Raw genomic sequence first — 26,283 nt, 5'->3', positions numbered from 1 at the left:
AGGAAGGACTACATACAAGACCTTAAAGTGCATTCACCGCCCCTGACGAGCAAACAAAAGACGCTACGTTAAACAACGACATTAAATAATAAACTTGATGTTTGACCAAAGAAATGAAATCTGAGCAGCTGGCTTTACATCAGTAAAACCAGGTCTACAATCTCAGTAATAATTTCTACCATGACGCTTAGCTCACTCTGAAAGACATCGATTTCTGCGCCAGTAGGAGGAGATTCATAGTGAAGTGCATCTACTGTTAGAAAGCTTTGCTGATTAAATCTGTTGGCATCCTCGTAGTTTTGCTTGTAGCAGGATGTTAGGTGTCATAAATGCTTAACCCACTGCCTCATCCAATGCTGTAAGAATGAAACGCCTCATTACAAGACAGATACCCAGCTTAATGTTCTTTTAATTTGATGACCACCATTGTTTTGAGCAAGGAGTTCTTTTCAATCTGATAACAGTGAAACCTTAACACCAATTCATTAGGGACACCTGCTCAACTCCTCTTTAACATAGTATCTAATCAACCTATTACACTCAGCGCATTTAAGAAGTTGAAAGCAAGCATATTGCAGAACGTGAGATAATCTACACAGAACAGAATCTACACAGTAATTACTCTGTCCAACAAATAATTGAACAACGTACTGCATTACTTTTAAGAAACATAACAAGTAATGTGTAATGTACTATTTTTTGTGTAACGTTCCTGTGTCTGTGAAATCGGTCCAAATATCCAAATCAGGGTTGGTGGAGGGACAACTTAAAGCTGTTTTACTGTACTGTACAATTAACATGTTCAGGCACTTCTCATTTAAAAAAAAAAAAAAAAAAAAAAGCTAAAAGAAACACCTACAAATATGTGTTTAGTAAAAGTGACTTGCATATCAATCGAAAGTTTAGAATTTGTAGAAGTAAGTTTTATTTACCATATTTAAATATGTAAAATAACAAGTTGACCAATTTAGGAACAGAAAACGATCATTTAAAGCTGTCGCGGCTGTTTCAGTGAAAAACTGTGACAGAAATACAGGGTGGGCCGTTTATATGGATACACCGTAATAAAATGGGAATGGTTGGTGATATTAAAGTCCTGTTTGTGGCACATTAGTATATGTGAGGGGGCAAACTCCTCAAGATGGGTGGTGACCATGGTGGCCATTTAGAAGTCGGCCATCTTGGATACAACTTTTGTTTTTTTTCCCCAATAGGAAGAGGGCCATGTGACACACCAAACTTATTGGTAATGTCACAAGAAAAACAATGGTGTGCTTGGTTTCAACGTAACTTTATTCTTTCATGAGTTATTTACAAGTATTTTATTATGGTGTATCCATATAAATGGCCCACCCTGTATATTCAAAACAACACAGAGATCTGTGCGTGCTAATCTGCTAACAGTGCTTAATTTAAAACATAAAAGTTAAAGTTACTGATATAATATAATAAGAACATTTCTTTGTTCACAAGTTTAATTGCTGCTGTCATTGTTACTGCCTTTCAGATTGTTTAAAAAGATGCCCAAAGTGTCCATGTCACATTTGTAACTGGGATTTGCATATAGCTCATTGCTCCCTTCAATATTTAAAGTGGAATGGTTTGTTGATGTTTGATAGGAGCAAACACAGATGATGGACGTGATGTACAAACTCAGACAAAAGACGGTATGAACAGCTGGAGATGAGAAAGGACTGGCAAGCAAAAATAACAAAAGACATGAGCTGAGTTTAAACAGTAGGTAGGCCTACTGTAAGGGCATTGGAAAAATGTAAAAGTAGAGGCTAATGCTACATGATATATATTAAAGCAAGAAATGAAAGGACTGAAAAATTGTTATAAACCACAAACCTTTAGAGAAATTGTGCCTTTCAGAACAAAAGTTTAAAAGATAAAGTTTTCAGGTCACCATGACAAAATTTCTCCCTGATAAATTACTGTACAGTATGTCTCCTAACTGCTCATTTGGAGTTATACTTCCTCAAATGCTATTTCTCAGTAATGATTTTATGTGGTTGTTCTTGTTTAAAGGGGGAAAAAAATTTCTTAATGTGACTTCATTCATAGCGAAACGCAAGTACTCTAGCACAAGGACACTTTAGCAGAGAAGCTGTTTGCGTCTTCTAGCAAAACATCATAAGAGCTTTCTCTTTGGCACTTCACTAAAGTACTTCTGCTTTTGAGAAATTAGCAAATAAAGGGAAAAAAATATTTCAGTGTTTACTGCTCTCATGGAGTATAATGTCTATCCATAGCTATGTTAATATAAAAAGGATTCATGGGTAAGCTTTAATGAAATGCACAAAATGTGAAAGCAAATGGACTTTCTGCTTCGGCACGGTCATAATTTGTTGGCCAGGCTACATCTCACCAGCTGGCTCACACCACTTCACACAAACGTCTCTTTGGAGGCACACAATGTCACTGCATTTCTACTGGGCCCTTTTATTATGAGGTGGTGTTAGATGGATGTCAGAAGTACAGTAAAACTCACAATGCAATGCCAGAGCTTCTGAAAGAATGATCCTAATCAAGATGAAGGGCAAGTGTGGCTGCTATAGACATCAATAAAATCAAGAGAATTCCAGCAAATTTTATGTAAGGCAAGAAACATGGCAGCTATATAGACATGGAAACTACCAGGAGAGCTATGGACAGGTAACACAATACAGACACACCCCTCACTTCTAAAAGCTGTGCAATGACACACCCCTCACTTCTACAACCTGCGTAATGACACACCCCTCACTTCTAAAAGCTGTGCAATGACACCACCCCTCACTTCTACAAGCTGCGTAATGACACACCCCTCACTTCTACAACCTGCGTAATGACACCACCCCTCACTTCTACAAGCTGCGCACAGACACACCCCTCACTTCTACAAGCTGCGCACAGACACACCCCTCACTTCTACAACCTGCGTAATGACACCACCCCTCACTTCTACAAGCTGCGCACAGACACACCTCTCACTTCTACAACCTGCGTAATGACACACCCCTCACTTCTACAACCTGCGTAATGACACACCCCTCACTTCTACAAGCTGCGCACAGACACACCCCTCACTTCTACAAGCTGCGCACAGACACACCCCTCACTTCTACAACCTGCGTAATGACACACCCCTCACTTCTACAAGCTGCGGCACAGACACACCTCTCACTTCTACAAGCTGCGCACAGACACACCCCTCACTTCTACAAGCTGCGCACAGACACACCCCTCACTTCTACAAGCTGCGCACAGACACACCCCTCACTTTGCAGTCCGGTGAATTGGTTTGACAGTGTGAGCAGTTGTTGGTAGATGTAAAGCCCATCTTGAACATCCGATGACCTGTATAGTGCACTCTATGTAGTATTTTATATTGAATTAATTAAGGACTGGGATTTCTAATTAAATGAAAGGTTTTTAAGCAAATCTGAGACCAGAAGTTTAGGTCTAAGTTAACTGATAAATCCGCTTCCCATTTTGCAATAGGAAGTGATATTGATTCATCTGTCTTAGAAAGCATTCTGTATATTTTAGAAAGTAATTTTGGGGTTTTAAGAGTAAGAAATTGAACCACACTTGTTTGTAGTGTTTGTAGTTCAACTTGACCCGGTTTAAATCTCTTTTTTTATTATTATTGTTCCAGATAGGTGTACGTTTGCATGGGATTAATAAAGACTCCGTCAATTTTAGAAACTCCCACCATGCTGTCAGAGAAGAGCTGATGTTGATGCTTTTAAAGCATTCATGTCGTTGGATGTTTGAGCTGATAAATGGTAGGTCTGAGATCTCTAGATTATTGCAAAGTGCTTGTTCTACATCTAGCCAAGGTTCATCTAAGAGGGTATGTTTTAGCCATCCTGAGATAAACTGAAGCCTGTTGGCTAAGAAGTAGTGCTGAAAGTTAGGTAGTTCTAATCCTCCTCTATCCTTGGTCTTTTGTAGTGTTTTTAAGCTTATACGTGGGGGTTTATTTTTCCAAAGGAATTTGGACATGAATGAATCTAGAGATCCGAACCAATCTTGTGGCGGTTTAGTTGGGATCATTGAGAATAAATAATTTATTTTTGGTAAGACCATCATTTTTATAGCGGCAACCCTTCCCATGAGTGATATGGGTAGACATTTCCATCTAGCCAGATCATCTTCTACCTTCTTTAAAAGTGGGATATGGTTTAATTTAGTTAGATCTGCAAGCTTGGGAGAAACATTAATACCTAAATATTTTATATTTCCCGATTGCAGTGGTGTAGAAGAGGAATTATGGAGGGAGCAATTAATCGGTAGGACTGTAGATTTTGACCAGTTAATTGAGTAATCTGATATTCTTGCAAAAGAGTTTATCAATTCAATCACCCCAGAGATATTGGTTTGTGAGTTTTGGAGAAAGAGTAACACATCATCCGCATAAAGGCTGATTTTATGTTCCACGTTCTTGCATTTTATGCCCTTAATTACTGAATTCTGTCTAATTGCTGCTGCTAGTGGTTCAATAAAAATTGCAAATAGTGAAGGGGAGAGTGGGCATCCCTGCCTGGTGCCCCTCAGGAGACAGAAGCTAGAGGATGTCTGGTCATTTGTTCTGACAGAAGCTGTTGGGGAATTGTATAATATTTTTAACCAGTTAATGAAAGAGGATCCAAAACCAAATTTGTGTAAAGTTGCAAATAGAAATTTCCAGTTAACTCTGTCAAATGCTTTTTCTGCATCTAAAGAAAATATTGTAGTTTTAAGGTTTTTACTGTATGAGTAGTCTATCAAATTAAGTAATCTGTATTTGTTGATGAGTGCCTACCTTTTATGAAACCAGTTTGTTCAGGATGAATTAAGAGGGGGGTTATTTTCTCTAATCTCTTTGAGATTGAGTTTTGCAGATTATTTTAAGGTCTACATTTAAAAGGGATACCGGACAAATAGTACCTTCTCAAAGAGCACGGTTACCTCTGCTCTTTGAGACTAGGTCTGAGAAATAGGCAGCCCTCACATCTCGAACTGAAAAAGAAACTAAAGAGAAACTAAAAGTCCTTTAAATGAAGGAGATGAACATTTAAACAAGTTTTCCTCCACAAACGCTCAACTTTACGGCTGGAACGCTTTAAACGGCGAATGCTGTCATTTATCCTGGGGGACAACTGAGACACAAGCTAGTCTGGTTTTCACAGAACAAAAATTATCTAAGATAGAAAGACAATGATTATTAAAAAGATTTGTTAATAAATCTAACTGTTATAGGAAAGTAAAACTAAATTAAAAACATCAGAAAATTTAGCAGCAGTAGAGGAATTTAAGGTGTGAGAGCTAATCACATGTCAGCTAAACAGAAGAGAGACAGATGGAAAGACGAGTTAAAAAGAATACAACAATGGTCCGAAATAAAAGTGTCCTCGGAACAATCAATGGTTAATCCGAAGGTAAAAACAAGGTCCACTGTGTGTCCTTTGGTGTGTGTGGGGCCAGAAACATGCTGTGTAAAATAAAAAGAATCATTAAATTCAGAATTATTAATTTTTTTAAATTACATTTTTAATAAATTCAAACTACTGAAAACAGAATTAGCAAGATCTGGCCAACTCTGAACCTCTGAAGTCCTGTTTTTACACTCAACAATCAAGGAATGATGTCATCCCTTCCTTGTCTGGGAATGAATGGGGAAACTGCAGCGCGGACAAACTTCCGTGTTTCCTTTTGAATGTGAAAGCTAGAGTGCCACCGCAGCCTAACCCACAGTCCACTGTGTTTGGTGTAGCTGGTGCATGTGAGGGAACATAAAGAAGGCTTGTGTGGAAGAAGGGGGGAGGTGGTAGGGGTTTGCCACAAAGGAACAGAGAGATTAGGGCAACTGTGCACAAAATTACTGTTGGGAAGCTTTTTGAAAAATTAAACAAAGTATTATTGGTTTCTCCACAGAAACTCATTAAGACCTTGAAAATTTTTTCGTTTAAATTAAACATCAGTATTTCTGCTGTCTAACTTTCAAAAAGATCCATAATCACTGAGCAACACATTGACACCAATTTTGTGAGTATAAAAGTCAAATCTTAGAGATTCTTTCTTAAGGCTTCCTCAAAAGCTAAATAAATTAAATTTTTTAAGGAGGAAAAATTGCAAAATATTCTCAGTATGTTTTTTTTATGTCACATTATGAAAGCAGTTTTACTGGTTAAATTCATCAGCCATGGAACAGCATAATTACCATGGATTACACAGAGTTTGTAAATCAAAACACATGTACAAGTTTTAAAAAAGCAGTTTTCTTTTTTAATGTTTCCCAATTACTCTGTACCTGACTCTAGCTACAGTAAGCAAAATTATAAATTAAGCCTAATTAAAGATAAAAAATATAGCAGCTGCTGCAGTGTTTGTGGGGTTGGTGGAAGAAATGAACAAAGCTTAAAAGGTCTTTGATTAAAAATGATATGACATATGCTATAAAACACACATGCATCCCCTATGTCTTTACTTTTTCATTTTTATCTTATGGTATTGCAGTGTTGGCAAACATAATTTACTAAAATACATCATTTGTTTTGACTATTGTCCTGATCTCTGCTCACACCTCAATCATGATTTCTGACAACAAGGAAAAAGCCTCAATATGAGCTCGATTATCATAGAAAGTCAATAATAGAATAGAATAGAATACTTTTATTTGTCAATTTCTTCAAATGTACTTGCCATACAAAGGAATTGAAATTACGTTTCACACTGTCCCATGCGTAGACATTGACAACAATAAGGTGCAGATGCACAACAAAAACAGCCCTAACAATAAAGTAATAAATAGTAATATAATAATATAAATAGTGCTAAAATAAATACTAAAAATATATATATAGCAGCAGGTGTGTGCAATTGCAATGCAATAATCCACAAGAAACCCCCTCTCAAAACATACAGTAATCAATCTTTCACCAAGTACATGTAGCTCTTGTTTCCCCTTTCAAACAGCTAACACAAATAAAATGTGAAAATGAATTGATTTGTTGTTTAAGAAGTAACACAGCTTGGATGAAAACACAGCCACGTGAACCATTATTTACAAATCTTTACAGAGAAAAAAAGACACAAGGATTACCAACTGCTATGGTGAATTATGTGCAGACAGTCCTGCCAAGAGATTCTCTCACACACAAGCATGCATCAATATGCCAAGTGTTAAAGCAGAAAGGTCTCAAAGTCCTGAATGTGCTCTGTTAAAAGAGCAACCAATGCAGAAGCCTCACAAACAACATGCAGATCCAGGGAAAAAGTCCCAACAGACACAGCAGCACATGTAGGCATAGCTTGATTTGCTTTCCTACCTGTAGCCCCCGTCTCCTCAGAATGCTGGGCTCGTCCATGGTACAGAGCCCCGACTTATCATACCTCCTTACCGGTGCACAGCCATGCTGCACTGACTCGCCTCCCTGCACCCTCCCTCCCTCAGGCTAAATCTGATCTTAGCAGCTGCTAAACACTTCCATCAGAACTTATCTGATTGGAGGGGGGCAGTCAGCTGACACCTCCCCTTGTTCCTCAGCTCTCCAACTTCAGGAGTGAAGGAGAGAGACAGAGCAAGAAAATGGGAGAGAAAGAAAGAGAGGGAGAGAGAGCGTGAGGGGAGAGTCAGAGAGAAGATGGGCAGTTCTAATTTAGCGTAGCGACTGGTGGGAGTGAATGGGAGGTATGGTGGGTGCCAGGGGCATATGGGAGCCCCAAGACTCATTTCTCTGAGCAGCCATCCTTTTTGGGCACCCTAGATGACCATGAAAATGAGAGGATATCCTTTCCAGCATTGTTCTGCTCCAAACTCAACAATGAATCTGGCATCCTGGCTGCAGTATGTAGGACTAACTGTCCTCACTGGTCTTATTGCAGTCAGTGATTACTCACCTGAAGGTTAGGCCATTGACCAAAAAACAAACATGATAGCTGACACTGCAGCTGGTGTGAAAGAAAAGGAGAGGGCTACAGAAAAGCAATGCATCAAGGGAGGGGAAAGAGAGGGGGGAAAAAAAAAAAAGAAAAAAAAAAAAGGGAAAATTACAACCAGCCTCATTGTAAAGTATACTGTTGCTGCACTACACCATTTTAAACTAGATGTGAAAATGTTACAAATGCAAAAATGCAAGCCAATTCGCACGCATGCAATGCATTCTTCATTCTAAAGAACCCAATACAGAAATCAGCCAGCACAACCTGCTACATATATCCAGTGTCAATTTCCAGCAATTTCATGCACTGGTACAGCTCCAAAGAAATGAGTTTTGAGGCAGTCGGTAAGTGATCACAGATCTTCACACTCACTAACTCCATGTCTCCACGCCATCCTGAATTATTAGCATTTGTAAAATAAGTTGTTTCCATGTACCACGCTGCCAATTTGATCTTGCAATTTTGCATTCTGTTTCAGTCTGTGTTTTTCGTGGCCCCCCTCCTCTTTATCACCCTCTCTCACTCATTTCCATTCACTGTGGTACTGCTCTGTGAATATTAAGTGGGCCCCTTCCATTCTCCTCATCTCCAGCCAAGCTCAAAAGATTCATCTTAGAGACTAACGCCTGGAATGATGGCTACCACAGCTGGTGGAGAAGGTGCAAGGGATTGTCGCACAGGTGACCACTACATCAACTTTTTCTCATCTTGAAACCTGTACAACAGAAAGCTGATGAACTGGTGCAGGGGCTGGGGGGCAGCAGTCATTTGTATTACTGTGCTGATAAGGAAGAGACCAAAAAGTCCAGGTCTGTGCTCGGGTAATCAGGTTGTTTTTGAATAAACCCCATAATAGCTCAGAGGACAAGGATTACAGTAGTCAACTTTTTCAGCTTGAACAATGGCCTCCAGATTACCTGCGGGAATTAAAGAATCCTGTTATGTCTCAAGCCGCTGCTCAGTCTGTGACTGCTTGAAGGAACAATTAAGAAAATTCCACATGAAGATGAAGGGCAGCAGAAACACAAGGGAGGGGTCATTTGTCTTATTTAGTGCACAAAGCCCAGATTTTTCTATCGTACACAGCCACTGAAACAACCTCAGCAGCTATGAATGTCAAAACAATTAAGCAACACCCAATGACAACACCTGACAGACAATTAGCAAATATTTTGATTAGAGCAGGGCGATATGACTAAAAATATTTATCACGATATACATTCGAAAATTTGCGATAACAATATAACTGACAATATAATTGACACTAGAGAAAATACTTTACAACTCCACAACTTTATTAGTGCAAAAAAAACCCCAAAAAATCGATATATTTTCACTTACACAAGCAGCTTTTTTAAGTGCATTAAAGTTATATAAAAAATTAACAGTGCAAATGCAAATTCCTTGCTGACAGTTTACCCAAAAGGCATTTCCAGTGGAAACCGGCCAACATATCCTCAGCATAACCATGTAGAATATCCACAAAACTTAAAGAGGTTATACACACACAATATTATGTTGAAGCACAGTACGTATGACTCCGCCAGGCTCCTGCCTACGATAGCCGTAATGCTCCGACAACCCATCAAGCGGTGCGACAGATTTTCGAGCGCTGTGTACATAAGATCGCTTCGAGGTCAGTAAACACAACCAGAATTCATACATAAGGCACACGGGGTTTTAGGCACACTGTAGATTTTCAGAAAAATCAAAGCATTGATTTTAAGTGTGCCGTATTTTCCAAAAAACACGGTAATAACGACGGCCCGCTAGCATGCGCTACCAAAAATATAGCTTTGTTGTATATCTGAGGGATGAAAGCCAAACCAGTTCCACACCACTGAAGCTGCAGCATTTTTACAAACCAATTCTGGTTCATCCGTTTCATTCAACAATCCGCTTTCCCTCTTCTCATTCTGCGTCACCACCATGTGCATATGTAAACAAAGGCACTGCGCACGCGCGTTTTACCCATATTCTATCGCGATATTTCATTTTCTTATCATTGCCCAACATTACACCGGTATTACCGTGAACGGTATGATATAGCCCAGCCCTAATTTTGATAAATACAAGGAGCAACTCTCATCTTTAATTTATCTTCACAAGCACATTTACACTGCTTTCCATCATACTGGATGTTAAACTTGTTGCTTAGCATATTTTTCTGTCCAAGCAACAAGTATTACATAGTACACCAGAATTAAGTGGCCAATAATGTTCCATTAAAAGACAACCACGTTGTCTCTAAACGCTGCTCTCAAAAGCAACTCTTAGTTTTAAAGGTAATCTCATGTAAAAGTTGACATAATGGGTCACCTGTCTGAAATTCCCTTGCACCTTCTCCAGCTGTGACAGCTGTCTTGTGCACCTCTGCACCACTTTTTGTGCTTCTGCTTTTTTCAGTTCCCTCTGTGAGCCCTTTTTTCTCTTCTTTAGAGTTTTCAAGGGAAGAGTCCATAGCTTGAGCCCAAATTCAGCACATCAGATCACAACTTCATCCAGGAGCATGCTCATTCTACCTAGAATTCTACTGTAACGCCCTGAGACGTCTGAGAACATTCTATGAAAACAAACCAAAGACTTGTTGCATGCCATTGTTTATTCTCTTGCACACAATGACACTGAAATAAAAGAGTTGATTTGACCAAGTTGAGAAATTCAGTCTCTCTTTCTCTCTCTCTCAAGAAGAAGAGTCCAAGAAATGCACTAAGTGTTCTTAGAAGCAATTTCAAAAGATGAGAACAAAAGTGGAAGTGGCCCAGAGGTGCACAAGAAGAAGAAAGTGAAGAGATCAGACAAATAACATCAGGCAATAATTCTGATTTTCATAGGTCCTGTCCAAGGACTTCAATTGCAAATTCAAATTATGGAAAGGAAAATGCCAAATACTGGTTTAAAGTACACATGTACAGTTATAGTTTATAGTTATATAAAAACTCTGAAGACACCAATCTAAACATTATGTGAAACCGTTTCTCAAAAAGAACATTTCTATTATCTACTTATTACACTGTGTCATTGACACAGTATAGATGCGAATATAAATGCCTAAATTGTCACTTATAAAATTCTAAAATAAATAGAAATCAAAAAGCCCATTGTGGACAGCTTTCAGAAAATAAAATCAGACGAAGTAAAGCTGCTTTGACATGGGTTTAGGGGTTTTGAGGTTTTGAGGCAGACAGTTTGAGCCAATGGCCTCAGAGCAGGGCTACAGAAAAGCCTCTGGGAAAAGTCCAGGGGTTGTCTGTGACTCATTTCCTCCTGGCAGGTGGACAGCTGAGGTTGTTTTCACTACCTTTGGAGAAAAAAGGGAGAGCTGGCACTGAGAGTGCTGATTGAGTGACCCACAGCCTCTGCTCTGCCCGGGCTTATCAGACCAATAGGTAACCTGCAGATATAAGGCAGGCAGAGGAGGGACATGGCATGTGAAGAAAGCAGTAAGACTAGAAAGAGTGTATTCCCTCCATACAAATCAGTGTCAGCCATACTAAGGCCCAAAACTGACAACCTGTGAATGAATTAAGTAAGCCTTAAACCTTTAAAACAAGGGGAAAAGGTGACCAACAAGAAACAGAAGCCACTCAATTCCTCTCTATTTTATTTAATTTGGACAATACTGAGTGACCATGTAAATACAAATACAAATCCCTTCATAAGATGAAATTTAACGGTTTAAAGGTCAATCTACGTTCCTACTCTCACCTATGGTCATGAACTCTGGGTAGTGACCAAAAGAATGAGGTCGCAGATATAAGCTGTGGAAATCCGTTTTCCTTCGAAGGGTAGCTGGGTTCTCCCTTAGCTTAATTTGGGCGGTTGGTTGGTTATTTATATTCAGGTTTAGTGTAGATTTTGGTCAGTAAGAGAGTTGAGGTAACCCAAACCATCACCGCACATACCAGCTGTGATGGTTTGGGTAGAAAGGTAGAGAAAGCAATACGTCGCTCAATGTCCTCAAAAAAAGGAAGTACAAACATCTCAGCATCTGGTTTACAATGGACAATAACATCTGTAATTTTCTATTTATGGCACAACTCTTCCTTGTGTGCCTTGACATAAACTGCATTTCCTTCCTTTGCAAACACAAACTACTCCAACTACAATGATATCAGTAAAGGACATCAGTGACTGACGAGAGTCCACAAAGGCACAACATCAGGATTATGACAGTCTTATCTCCATATCACACCAGACGTGAGGTATTGATTTTCTGCCAAAGAGCATCACAGTCAAGAGAGATGGGCCACGCTACTCAAAAAACCATGCACACTCAGGGGAATGATGGAAAACCATGATGGACAGAAAAGGCAAAGACCAATAACAGCAATCCAGTGAGGTAAAGGGGTAAAACATTGCTGTGAGATCTTGAGGTCATCTGTGCAAAGAAGGTGCTTTTTTGCACAGATAGAAAACAAATAGATGGAGACGAAGTAAAAAAAACAAAAAAAACAAAACCTAAGTATAGGATAGGAGTATTAACATGGAGCCTGCCTTTAGCTAACTTCTAATGTGAGCAAGAAATAACATGCTGATTCTTGGCAAGTTAAATAATATCTTAGTTTAGTATGTTTGTATATTTGCATTTGCTTGGGTATTCTTTCACGTTTGTACTGTATTCTTTGTAAACAATTTCAGATGAGGTGCTAGCTCCTGTTCGTATGGGGTTTGATTACACTAAATACAAGTCAAACTTACCAAAATGGAAATCCATCAAGCAGACATTTGACTCAAACCACTAAACAATATCAACCCATTGATGCCGGCAGAGCAAAAGTCAGAAGATGAACAAAGTCCCTAGACTGTCATTGGATGAATCCTCTGCACATTGGAAATGTCTGCAAAAAGGAAATTATCCAATGAAGATCCAGAAAAGAAACCAATGAGCTGTCTAACCACAGGCATTGTAGAATTATGTCTTTAGTGATATGTTAACTGTATCTTGTACAGTTTTAATGCCATTTCCTGATAAACATATTTATACAAAACCCCTGCCAGAGTACAAAGTAATGAAAACTACCTTTGTGGTAGTCATGGAAAACCACCTACAGTTGGCAGAGGACCATTTTAAACTAACAAGAAAGCATCCAATTCTGGCAGCAAGTCTGTTCAGACAAGAATGCATCTGCCAAATCTAACCAGGGTTACAACTGACCACAATGACAGACTATAACAGAGTTTGTATTCTGGCAGGCCTCCATTCATTCATTGTGATTATAGCCGAGGACTGGAGGGCTTCCCGATCATAACCATGACTATGACAAATGTCATTCTGCCTGCAAGGTCTAAGTGACAGGAATAATCGTTTCATGTTTAAGTAAACTGTTTAAGAGTTTTTACCCTAAAACGGTATTCAGGCAAAGTTATCCTCCAAAGCAGGGAAATATTCATTTACAAAAAAGTGTGAAATTACCAAAATTTAATCAATTAAAACTGTAAGAAGAAAACCAAGAAAAAGCATGATCGACAAGAAGCTAAGATATTCATCCATTTTGCTCCTCTCTCAAGGTCAGCCAATTCAACATGTTTTCTAAGCTCATTCTGAAGGCAGGCTAATACAGTGGCTGTAGATGAACCCCTGAGGTGTCAGTGCAGCCGACTTCAAAAGATACTGTTAAGATATAGCCATTCAGCACACATCAGCCATTCAGCTTGTGTCCACACAACACCGTATCCGGGCAGCGGTCACCAGTATTTCATTTTCTCCTGCCGTTAAGCACTGAGTCACCAGAGTCATGCAAACAGTGTTAAGAATAAGAATCAGCAGAAGAGAATGGCACAATCTTTGTTCCTAAAGGAACAACGATAACACCTGGCCATACGTTGTGTACATACAAAAAGAAGATGGAGTTGTAAAGACGTACACGTTTAAGAATAATCAAGTCTTTGTTAGACAGATTTTAAGACATTTGTCTGAACTTAAAATTCTATGTTTTAACCAGTAAATATAAGGGGATAGAGGAAAAAATCAATATAGCATAATATCGTAATATTTTGCATGGTGATAATCATTATCAATATTTTATTAAATAAATTAAAATACTACAAACAAGAGGGCTCATCTCATGCGTCACTATCCTGAGATAATGTTAATAAAACCATAAAGCACTGGAACATTAAATTCTACTATCTTTAAAAGGAGAGCTAAGCTAAGAAAATTTAAATAGTTTATCTCATTTGATAAAAGCAGTATTGACAGTTTGACTTTAAAAACATAATTTGCAGTTGAAAAAGGGCGATACGTTTTTTGTAAAGTCATTAACAACAAATGATGCACATTAATTTTCATGAGTGCTAAATAATTTACAATACTTGTCCAGTGTCATTTTCAAGTTACAAATATAAACAGCACTATACAGCAGCAGCTTTTTGAAACACATTATGAAAGTCTGTCACAGCTCGATCACGGGACTCAACACTCAACCACTTAACATTGTTCTTCCCATATTACATTTGTATGGGAGGCACCACGTTTCATCAAGCTAAAGGAACAAAAGACGTTTGGTTACACTCTAATAATTTTCAGAGGTTGAACCAAGGCCACAACCTTTCACTGACCTTAAACATGTCCTGGGAGATCCTACAAATAACATTCAAAAAAAAAAAAAAAAAAAAAAACAACACACACAAAACTATCGCTTGAAAATATTGTACGTTAGCCTCTTAGGACCTCATGGCCTTATAGACTGTGCTATGAGTGCACAAAATTGACTTTTGACTCCATCTGGGCTCACAATGACACAAATGCACTTTTATGTTAACACACTGGATAAACAGAACCTGATAAATGTGGCACTGTGTCTTAGTAGCCTAATACAAATCTGCCGAGACAGAAAGATTTTTGTCAATGATAGTTTAACCAAGTATTTGACCTAATGCTCAATGTGTACAAGGGCTGTGTTCAATGGCGTGTCCAGCGGGGTGGCCTGGGGGGGCACAGGCCACCCCCCAAACCAGACTGGCCACCCCAGGTGCCACCCCAAAGGCAAAACAATAAAATTCAATCAAATATCAAATGTCCGATTATGTTTTCACGGTGACGCTCAGATATCCGAGTGTAAGTGAATGCAGCATCGCTTCTGCGCTATGTGCATCACGTTAGCAAAGGTAGGAGAGCCAAGCGCGAAAGATGGCACTGCAGGAAACAATTTTTCGGTGAAAGAAAATGAGGACAGAATAAATGTCCCGGTAAGTAATATTAAGTTTGTTGAGTTTAGTAAACTTCGGTGAAATTAGAATCCCAAGGAAAAAATAACACTTAAAGAATTATTGCAGCCCTCGAATATTTCTGACAGTATGCTACTGAAGGCAGCTAACATAAGAGTTATGAGTTATAAGATATAATCTAAGTCGTAACATTGCTGTATGGAGCTGCAGATTTGGTTGCAGGTTAACATAGCTGGACTGGCCATCGGGCATACCGGGCATATCCCCAGTGACTTATTTTTTTTATTTTTTTTGTAATGGCATGAACAATGAGAGGTGGTGGATTGGCCAGATGCAGGTCGATGTGTAGAAATAACTCCGTTGTTTGGTGGTGGCTATGACGGGGCTTCCACAGAGGCAACAGGTGGATGAGGGAAGGGGAGGCAGGAGGAGAGACCCGAAGCAGCCGCCAGTCCGAGTGTCAGGTGAACTGAACTTCAGGTAAGAAGTTATGACCTGCAGTCTATCTGGGTCAGATATAAACTAAGTTTAGGTGGAGTTTATTTTCATGTTGCTGACTTTTTACTGTCAGTTGCAATAACTCATACTGCGTTCTAGCCAGTTTGACGGAGTTTTTATACAGCTGGGTGGGTGCTATGATGTTACTGATAGTGAACTTTATTTTATTCATAAGGTTAGTAGAGTTGCCAACGGCTCCTTAAAAAATGGAATGGTCCCTCATTCAGAGAAAATATTACGAGTTTCGTATTGAGCTGAGAAGAGACGCAGTTTGTCCCGAACTTTAGCTAGAATGGAAAAAAGACACAAAGGTGGATTTATTCTGTCTTTATGCTGCACAGCTGCCTCTTCTTCTCTCATTCTCTCCCCCTCCCTCTCCTGTTGCTACTTCAATCGTGAAACTGATCAATGATCAGCTGATCGGCTTTTCTCTCTTGTTTGTTTATCGCCCACTTTGCGCCAGAAAGAGGAAACCAGCGGATATTGCGCTAAACAACAGCAGCACGTTTAAGCTTGATCAGCTGTTGTTAGAATGTATTTAATATTAATTTCTAGTATCAGCTGATGTTTGCTGGAGCCACAGCTGTAAAGCTGCTGGTCATGATGTCTGTTTAGATATGTGGTGAGAGGGAAACATGAAGATGAAACCAGGAGATGTCCTTACTGGATCATCAGAGCTGAACAGGTGATGGAGAAACAGGTTTACCTTTTAGGTGACATGAATGAGTTGAAGGGAAGTTATCAACTGTTTCTGAGAGATAAATAACACCAGGATCCTTTTTTATGTAGCTGACAGCTGGTAACTGCAGGGGCGGGTCTAGCAAAGTTTTGCCAGGGGGGCCAGGTAGGGCATTAACAGGGAAAGGTGGGCACAAAGAAATACTTTTCTTTCTTATTCTCATTTAAAATACCTAGTTTTTATTAAATAATTATCTAAATCTTACAACCAAAGTTTTTATCTGACGTAAAATGTATAGAAATCATACATATACCAACAAGACTGTACATCACTGTCACAACAGCATTTGTTTTCATTCAAAGGCTTTATGGCTTTAATACCTGGTGGGTCGGTCTGTAGTAAAAAAGCCCAATTTTTTTTGTCCCAGTCCAGCCCTGCAGGTTAATACTGGCAGTGTCACCATGCCAGCTGACTGTATTTCATCATCAGCCAGTGTTGTTCTTTATCAATATTACCAAAGTTTACCATAAGGCAGCATAGAAAGTATTTACTTGCTTTCAGGTTTTATTCAAATATTAGTCTTTTCAGTTGTTTCCCCACTTTTTTCCTGTTTCAAAATCAAACACCAGTTTGTGAGAAGATTATCTTCTTTTTTTAACAGGCAGATAAAGTTTTACATTGGAATGGCTAATTTGTCAATTGTTTGTTACAAATGTTCGTATTTTAATTTTCAAAAATGTTTTTGCCCAAAACATATGTGCACTATATGTCAGTAAAAATACTATGCAAATATTGATGTCCTTGAATGCTGAGTAAGCACTGACAAAACACTGATTGTACTGTATCTCTTGTACTTTATCAACGCAGTATCTAAAAACTTTGCACCGTAGTGGTTAAAATCTCATTCTAATAAGAGTTAAAAGTGCATTTGGTTATTAGGTTTATAGGATTATTGAATTATGGTTAAGGGTTGGTAGAATTTTTTTTTTAAACATTATCTGCCAATTAAATCTGCCACCCTTCTCCAAATCTGTGCCCCTACCTGGCCCCCCCAACAAAAATTTTCTAGACACGCCACTGGCTGTGTTACAATAACACATAACATAAAAGTCACAGATGTCAAACTGATTGAACACATTAGCTGAAGGACATCTTCACACGAGAATTAAGTTACAGCAAATCATGTACAGAGCACAATAACCAAAAGGAAAATGTGAAGCTTTTACAAGCACAAGGGCACATGTATTTAAGTTCCACATAGTGAAAACACACTAGCGCCCCCAAGTGTAAGGAAGCAGGCCGGCTATTTTAATACCTGACTTGTACCAAGACAAAATTTGTTAAGATTAAAAACAGCAGAATATTTAAAAAAAAAAAAAAAATTGTTTATCAAACTACATAACATATGTCTATTTGACAAAATAGTCCATCAGTTTGACTGCAGCACTGTTATTAATGTAAACACTGTCAACATGAAATAATGAGTCGTTTGAAAAACAGACACCCTCAAGTGCCTGTTTTAGGGTGAACACACTGTGATCACTGAGCATCAGTTAGCAAAAATGTGCTTTCACGGTAAGTAAGCAGAGACACACCTGTGCATACAAACATACACCTTACTTTTTTTTTTATTACATTAACCTTTTCTGTAACCGATTGCAAGCACACACAGAAATGACTCATAGGTTAACAGCATTAGATTACCCTCTTCCTTTGATTGCATCTTGGTCCTGAGATAATAAGATCACAATACGGCATCAGAGTATCTATCAGTGTCATCTGAAAGAACCGAGCGGGAGCACAGTGAAGGTCAGGTCTGTCTTCATGACGCAATTTATGTCAAAGCACTGATGCACCTGGACCTCAATCAACATCATCCCCTTTTTTTAATGTTTAGACTTTAAACTACACAGATATGCACCAGTTTAAAATTGCCTTCGTGCATCTGGTACGATATCTCTGATCAATATTAATACTGATGTTGCTGATGTGCAGTCCGTCATATACTGTATCAACAGAAAATGCAGAAATGTAAACCGGTTTATAAACAGAAATAGAAACATTTACAGAACAAACAACGCAGTTAGGCGTTTCATTATCTGTCAGTAGTGACAGGATACAGTCATTAAGAAAAACATACAGGTCATTCGCTGGACCACAAGTTAGTGGAAATACATGAAACTAAAAATAAAACCCATGAAAAAACTGTTAGTCTCAGTCACTGACAGCAGGAGGTACACTTACCTGAAAATCTTGATATTGGCTCACACTAGTAAGCAACTAATTATACCTTTTTTGGTTTTTGCTGTTGTTTTATTTTTTGAAGTATTATACACTTGCAAAAACAAATAGCAAGCTAGCTTTATGTATTAAGAAGAAAGATGTTCAATTATTTGCGATTAATTTGATTTTGGATTGATTGGATTTATAATTTTGTCATTTCAAAGTTTTTGTTAAAACATACTTTAAATTTTAGTAGGATTTAGGGAAGGTTTGGCTGACGGGAACATTTAATGACATATGTGCTACCATGTTTATTTCTGACTGCCTGCAGGAGGAAAATATAAGAAAAACCCTCTTACTGTATCTAATATATTTAACTGATATTCAGACACTACTTATATGCAGAGTGTCTTCTATGCAGTGCTTATATGCGAGGGGCGGGGGGTCCAATATTATGGAACAACTGGTTTAGTGAAATTTACAAAACAACGGCTTTTGTGTCTGCCTGAATCAGGGTAACAGATTTCACAGTGGCTGACATAATGAATTACTCACCAGGCTGGAGGTGAGGGAGGGGTCTGACTTTCCAAGGTTCAGGGAACGCATTCGAACCAGGTTAGACGTCTCAGATGATGCCTGGCCAGCTGTCTGCTGAAGGTTAGTGGGTAGCAGAAGATATTTGCCTGCAAAACAAAACAGGAGAGAAAACACTGAACACAAGCACAGTGAAAATTTGAATTAATTATATTTGAGAACTACAGAAAATAAATGACTAGTTTGATAAGTTTGGACAACAATGTAAAAGCGCCCATCTTGCTAAGATTCAATGTTGTTTGATATAATTTCAAAAAAAATTAGAAGACAAAACTTGAAGCATCTTTTTATCTTTCATCTCAGATTTTTACCTCAGTTTTAAGTAAAACAACCCAACACAGGTGAAACGGTTAAACGAGGTCCAACTACACCAGCTCATTCACAAGCATTTCCTAATCACTCATACTATCAGTATTCTGAGTTACAGGCCCTCAAAGCAACCTTTTGACCATTGTTATGCACTCATTTGTTTTTAATTAATAATTTACTCTCATAACTTTTTGTAAGAATAACATTTGGCATTTAATGCACAGAATAGTTACAGAGTGGACTGGAAAGCAGGGTGAGAGTCGGACAGGAGTGACACACACGGAGCCTAAAGAGGCTTCTGCTCAACCAGGTAAGCACAAAACTTCTTAACAGGGACTGGTTTAAAAAAAAATAAAAATAAATTTATACAATTGTGTCTAAATCTAAAGCCAGAATCCTTTACACAGCCTGATAATCCATGACCACAGGAAGAAAACAGGGAGACTACAGGTCAAATGTCGAGTAACAGGAAAGACAAGAAAATCTTTCTGCTCTTGTTGAACGTGCTGAGCTGAATTTCCAACAGCCAGGCGGGATGTCGAGGATTTAGATTAAGAAGGGGGGGGGGGAAACTAACTAACAGTGCCACCACAGTTTACTAAAAGTAAACAAATGGGTTGCCTTTTAAGTTTTAAAAATAACAGCACTCCTGCACAACAATATTCTTTGCAAAGCTGAATATGGCAGCTAGATGGCAGCAATTCTACTTTTACCTCTCACCCACTTTTATCTCCCATCTTCTATCATAAATCTTCAGCACACAAAGGCAGGGCAAAGATGAAGGCTAATTCAGAGGCTCACCATTTAAATTAGTGGACTTCACTGTGAAACTGGATTTTCATGAATTTGAAAAAAAATGTCTCGTTTGTATCCAAAAGTGTAATGTTCAGTTTACAGAATAAACAGAAGAACAGTGAGAAGGAAGGCAAGATAAGAAGGCTGAGCACAAAACAGAAAGGGAGGAGGTATGTCAAAAACATTTAGCCTAAGGCAGGCCTCCATTTATCAGGTATGTTTTGCTCAAGATAAGCTAAAAAGGGAAGTTTGTCAATTCACTGCATTGCTAACAGCAAAATCTGAATTCAAACAATAATGCTATTTAAGATGCATCTATGTCCAGAAGACGTTTTAATTTCATTTTCAGTTTGAAAACCTACACTCCTGCTAAAAAGCTCTGAGTCACGTAACACTGTTCCTGTTTTCTGGAAAGAAAAACACATGTTGACATTAGATAAAACAACGAGTGTAAGAGGAGCTGAAAAGGCCTCTAAAGATTTTCCATTTAAATTAATGAGCTACGGTGCCATTAATAACTCAGTCTTATTCAACATTCCCAATTAATTTCATGTTAATTACATAAATTCAACAAATTTGCTTTTCTGTTGAGATCAAACACTTTTCTAAATGAGCTTTATGAGCGCTACTGATGATGATTATCAAAATGATTAAAGCAATCTTATTTTAAGCAAAAACATAAAAATCTATCATCATAATAGTACATGGATTCTATTATTTTTAGTCTCAGCTTTAATACCCTCACTAGTTAAATGTCTCTGTTGTGCCCAACTACAGCTATAGCTGTTGCTGGGCACAACACCAGATGTATACATGCGAGTAGCAATTACCTGCCCTATAACCAGGTACGTGTAACATTGTGTCTGTGACATTTCTCTCAAATGTTTTATCTTAATTGCATGCTGGTGAGTAATGCAATACAATTATGATTATGCAATCTGATGTATCAGAAGTGGACCACTGTATAATCTAGGATAGGCAGTAATTGCATTATGGCATTACTCTCCCGTTACAAGCGTGCAATGCAATGTTCAGAAATTTGGAACATTTACAGAATTAATTAGATCAGTTACATACAGTAGACATTTCTGTTATGTTCATGACAACATATTATTTTACTTTTCAATATTTTGCTAACCACTGTGGTTCATTATATATCTCTAACTGTTGTTCTCTGAAACCCAGTTGTTGATTTCACTCCCATGTGGGAGTAAATCAGCAGACCTGACCCTTAAATAACCTTTAAAGTAGACACAGTGAAATGTCAGCTTTTATTGTTGTTGGGCAATAAAGATAGTACTGGTGCAGTAGTCTCATCTTTCTTCTCAAGGTTCTACAGAAAATTAAAGGGAAAAATAAGCTGTTTTTTGTTTTGTCACATTTCTTTTCCATAGCAGACTAATTATGAATATCCGTTTTAGGCTTTAGTCAGACAACCGCTTTGTAATAAATAAGACTATCTGCTCATATCTGCCTATTGTGCTGCTGTAATCCTGACAGTTGCACTGTGATCACTGCTTCAAAACCAAGAGAACAGAGGGGAGACCAAACAGGATGAGGAGGGAAAATTAAAGTCCTTCCTTCCTTACCAGCAAAAGTTTTCCTCACTAGAGCCCATCACATCCCAGCACAAAGGAAATCTGTCACACACTAGTCAACACTTTCAGAAACAGGGGTGTCGGGGGGGGGCAGTTTTATTTAGATTTTGAACAGGTATTTGAAAGGTCATTTCCTAGATCTTTCAACCACACCTCTTCGAACCATCATGTGTAATACACTGAAACAAATTAGAGTCTCTACACACACACACTGCTTCAGTTTAACACACTGTTTAAAGCTAACTTATTGCTATGTTCATGCATGCTTCCAGAACCTTGAAGGGTAAAAGAGGTAACCTGTTTAACCTTCAAATTCAATTTAGTCCAACTTGTCTAAATTTAAGCGATTAAGCTACACTGTTTAGTCACAATGTTCACATTACCAGGACAGAAACACTCCTCATCCTGTTTATATCTCAAGCACTTCTGTATTAAGTATATTCAAAGCTGACCGTAGCTTTTATATGAACACAAAGATTTGACTATACTAGTCTTAAAACCTAGTATATGATATGGATTTCTGTAAAGATTGCAAGTACTGCCCTGACCCAGGCATGTTGGGTCTGCAGTTGTGCTGTTAACCTAAAGACTCACTGATTTCAAAAACTTTTCCATTTTGATACTAAATTTCTGGTGTATACATCACTGAAGCACACAGTATTCAACAACTTTTCAAAAGCAGTCAGTACCCTGCAGGCTGCAAGCACAAATAATCTATAGCAAAACCCAAGAAAAATACATTTTGAGTAAGAAACCAAAACATCACACTCATCTTGTTCTAGTCAGGAAAAGAGAACTTGCTGTGTGCAGTTTGTTTAGCCTTATGTTTTATGCAGCCCTATTAGTAAAGGCTAATCCTTTTATTCAAAGCTGCACCTGATGAAAACAATTTTCTACTGAATGTTAAAAGGTTAGCATTTCAATTAGCGAGCTGGGTCTCCATAAATACGTCACGAGGGAAAAAATAAGCTGTTCAAAGTCAAGGGGCTTCCAATTACTGAATCGAAGCAAACAAGGCCAGTGAGCACAAAAAACCCCAAAACAAAACATATTAATAAAAAGTGGTGCTGACCACCACTTAAACTGGCCTAGTGTAAGGATGAAACACCATTCTTTTAGAAGACATTCATTGTGTGTCTTGATGAGTGAGCGACACCTGATCCCATTTGGATAAAGCTACTGTAATCCCAGATGATACATTATAGAATAAAGGTACTCACTGAGAATGACTTTGTACTTGTTAGCAGCAACTCTTAATTCCAAGTAGATCCAAAATATGAGCAAAGTGCCCCTCAGAGCATAACAGAACATACAGTGGTTTTCCATTTATCTGACACCTGTCTCCATCTCTAACAGTTCACCCACTGATATATCCAGACAGATACTGAAACTTGAAGCTGTTTGTTGCATTTTATTTTCCATAGCGCTCTCTCTGAGAGTGACAGTATGCCGTTTCTATGATTTTACTTCCACAGGGGTATGCACTGACTAAATATTTGAGCCTGACTAAAAGATTTGCTATGGGTGAAAATGGGCCATGGCAGTGTTATAGTCAAGCGTGATATTGTCCTTCACATAAAATAATGAATGTCGGTCTCAGAGTGAGGAATTAAGGTTATTTATTTCACACTTGTATTGTATTTATATTGTATGTATATAACACAACAACAGTCACCTTAAGGTGCTTTATATTTTAAGGTAAAGACCCTTCAATAATAAAGAGAAAACAATGAAATGACCAAACACTTGGCGACAGAGAGAAGGAAAAACTCCCTTCTAACAGGAAGAAATGTCTGGAGAAAGAAACCACTGAACCAGGCTCTGGGAGGTGCAGCTATCTGCTGCCACCGGTCCGCAGTGATGGAGACTTTGCTTCTAATGCCAAATATTTTTCAAATAGCTTTCTTGTGTTTAAATGTACAACAGCTATTCCAGTACAGCTATTTCTGCATGTATTCAAATGGTTAAAAGGCCCGAGTGCTTCTCTAAAGTGTATGACTTCACCCTTTTCCAACCACATGCCACATGATACCAAACATTTTTGAACTCACCGTTCATTGTGAGAAAAAAATGTTCTGTAAAACCACACATAATGCCAGCAAATAGCCTGCGCATAATTCCATAACGATGCTGTTATGTTTTACAGTTTCGCAAGGTGTCCAGTTTGGTGGTATTTAAGACGGATCTGTGGTGTCTGCAGATGATGATGTAATCGTTTTGGCTTTAGCAACTGATGCATCACTGATGCATTCTCAAATTTCTTCCTGTAAAAGGGTGAAACTTTTGTTGAATTCCTCGGGCAATGCTCTCTCAGAGTAACACACAGGCACACACTAACACTGAAAATTGTTCACAGTAGGATCTGTGGATTATCCTGATTATTAACCAAGGCAGCTTCTGGAAATACATTTTAAAGTCACTTTTCAATGCTCTTAACACCATAAATTAAATTCCACTGTACTATAAAGCCACTAATAATTGAAAGCAAAAACATCTCCATAGCTGCTAATCACTAATGATAAGAGGGAAAACATGTTCTGGATTAAAGACCTATTCATGATGGCTCAGCCAACTATGTTTGAATGATTAAGTGTTGCCTCTGTCTCTGGGGTCAACCACTCTGAATACATTTTCAAGCAGTGGGAAGTGGTGAAAATTACACATGAAGGTACATTTCACTGAGTTGGGAATTATTAAGTGATTTGATGAGGGACTTTTATGTTTGCTTACTGGATCCTTCATGTGGAGTTTTTATTAATGTTTTGGTTACACAGAGAAAACTTAATTACAGTGAAGGAAATCAGGCTGAACAAAAATACACAAACTCTCCTCTTAAGTGGTTTTAAAGAGTGTATGTCATATGTTTATTATTTGTGTACCCAGACTATGAGTCATAATATTATGGGAATACAGGAACAACCAAAAAGGCAGCCCCAAAGGAGAAAACTTTCCAGAACCAAAGACGTTTTCATCTTTGCTAGGATCTGGCAGCACTTGCTCATAGATGATGTCAATCTTTCAGTGTAAATCAAACTAGTGAGAACTTTAAAAAAAACATTACCTGTGAGTCCACCTCCAAGGCTCCTCCTTCTAATGTTTCTTCCATCCTCACTGAGATGTCGTTTAAATTTGAGTGCAGGACTTAACCCATGTGTCAGCTCTGGGTTACTGGACTTCCTGAGGTATGTGTAGGGTGGGTAGAGGATGTTATCAAACTAGGAAAAGAACAAAGGCACAAAGAATTGAAGAATTAAGTTTAGCAAACTTTCTTGGAGGCAAAGCAATACAAGTGCAAAAATCCAAAATAAACTTTTATATAATGAAAAAAAGAATTTAGCTTGTATAATATTTTTCAGCATTTAATCAGTAATGCAGTAATAGTATGTTGCTTTTTAAGAATAATTTTCTATCTTGAGGTGGCTGTAGCTCACGTGGTAGAGTAGGTCACCTACTAATCAAAAGGTTGGCAGTTTGATCCCATCTGCCCCATTCTGGATGCTTGGATAGTATCTCGGGCGAGATACTTACCCCATCGAGTATAGGGCAAGTATCCATCTCACACACATCCTGTATGAATGTGTGTGTGTCAATTTACTTCTGGTCATTAAAGACTCTTTGCTGAAGGAGACCTGCAGAGTCTAAATACATCAGGCAAACCCAAGGACAGGCTTGGACTTCTCAGACAATTTTGAAAGGGAATTGCCAGAGTGTTTTCCAGAACAGAAACGTTCAGCAAAAAGCTTGTAGCAACATCTGATTAATTCCAAATGTCATTCTTAGTTCAAGAATACTGAATGTGAAAGACTGTCATGTAAGCACGCCCTAAGTACTCAGTGTGCTTTCATTATTCATAATTCATGAGAAATGTTTAAAAGAAAAATGCCCAACTGTTTATGTCAAGAAATATGACAAACCCATTGCTAACACTCCTCATGATACAAGCACAACACATTACAGAAGTCCATTGTATTCTCAGGAGATAATAACTTGTATGAAGCTCAGAACAAATAAAACCTAGGAAGAGGCCCTCCCTGAGAATACAAAGACATACAAGGCTCAGAGCACTCTGTGGAAGGAAGTGCCCTTTGCTTCTCTGTGGGATGATTCATGATCCTAAATCTATGAAGGACAATGAAAACGAACCCTCTGTAGGGTGACATGAGCTCACAGTAAATACAGAAGTCTAAGGCAACAGCTATATAGTAAAAAGAAAGAAAAAGCATAAGCAAATAATAGCTGTACTTTTGAAATGCTAAATACATAAACTTAACAATAAAGTTACCCACTGGTACTAAAACACATTATTAACAATAAGCACACAGTAACAGGACAGTTTACAGGACCTTACAGGACTGTACCATCAAGATCTCATGATTTTGAAACGCCCAGGCTCTACAACAGTAATGGTCGCTGTTAAAACATAATATGGTATTTGTGCTGAGGGCAAATATCACTGTGCATATCAGTCTGAGTTGTAGAACTGCTAGACATGATGAACAGCAAACC

General features: G+C 38.3%; 1 protein-coding gene across 5 annotated transcripts in view; it reads right to left on the bottom strand.

Moving 5' to 3' along the window:
• mast4 (microtubule associated serine/threonine kinase family member 4) overlaps positions 1-26,283 on the bottom strand; it is a 99,690-nt gene that overhangs the window by 57,689 nt on the left and 15,718 nt on the right. For 4 of the 5 annotated variants that reach the window (XM_086301379.1, XM_086301380.1, XM_086301382.1 and 1 more), the window contains exons 2-3: positions 24,839-24,992; positions 19,037-19,164 (exon numbers count right to left, since the gene is read on the bottom strand). In XM_086301379.1, coding sequence (XP_086157505.1) covers positions 19,037-19,164; positions 24,839-24,992 — 282 coding nt within the window. Of the gene's footprint in view, positions 1-7,298; positions 7,378-19,036; positions 19,165-24,838; positions 24,993-26,283 lie in introns of those variants that run through there. The other variant, XM_086301386.1, reaches the window with a different exon arrangement.

Source organism: Aulonocara sp. 'chitande type north' Nkhata Bay, linkage group LG7 (assembly GCF_057382095.1).
Source record: "Aulonocara sp. 'chitande type north' Nkhata Bay isolate Kocher_YH1m ecotype deep benthic linkage group LG7, A_spYH_male_GT1.1, whole genome shotgun sequence".
In the NCBI taxonomy this organism is placed as follows: Eukaryota; Metazoa; Chordata; class Actinopteri; order Cichliformes; family Cichlidae; genus Aulonocara; species Aulonocara sp. 'chitande type north' Nkhata Bay.
The sequence above is the reverse complement of the archived record's forward strand: the minus strand, read 5'-3'. Positions and strand labels throughout refer to the sequence as shown.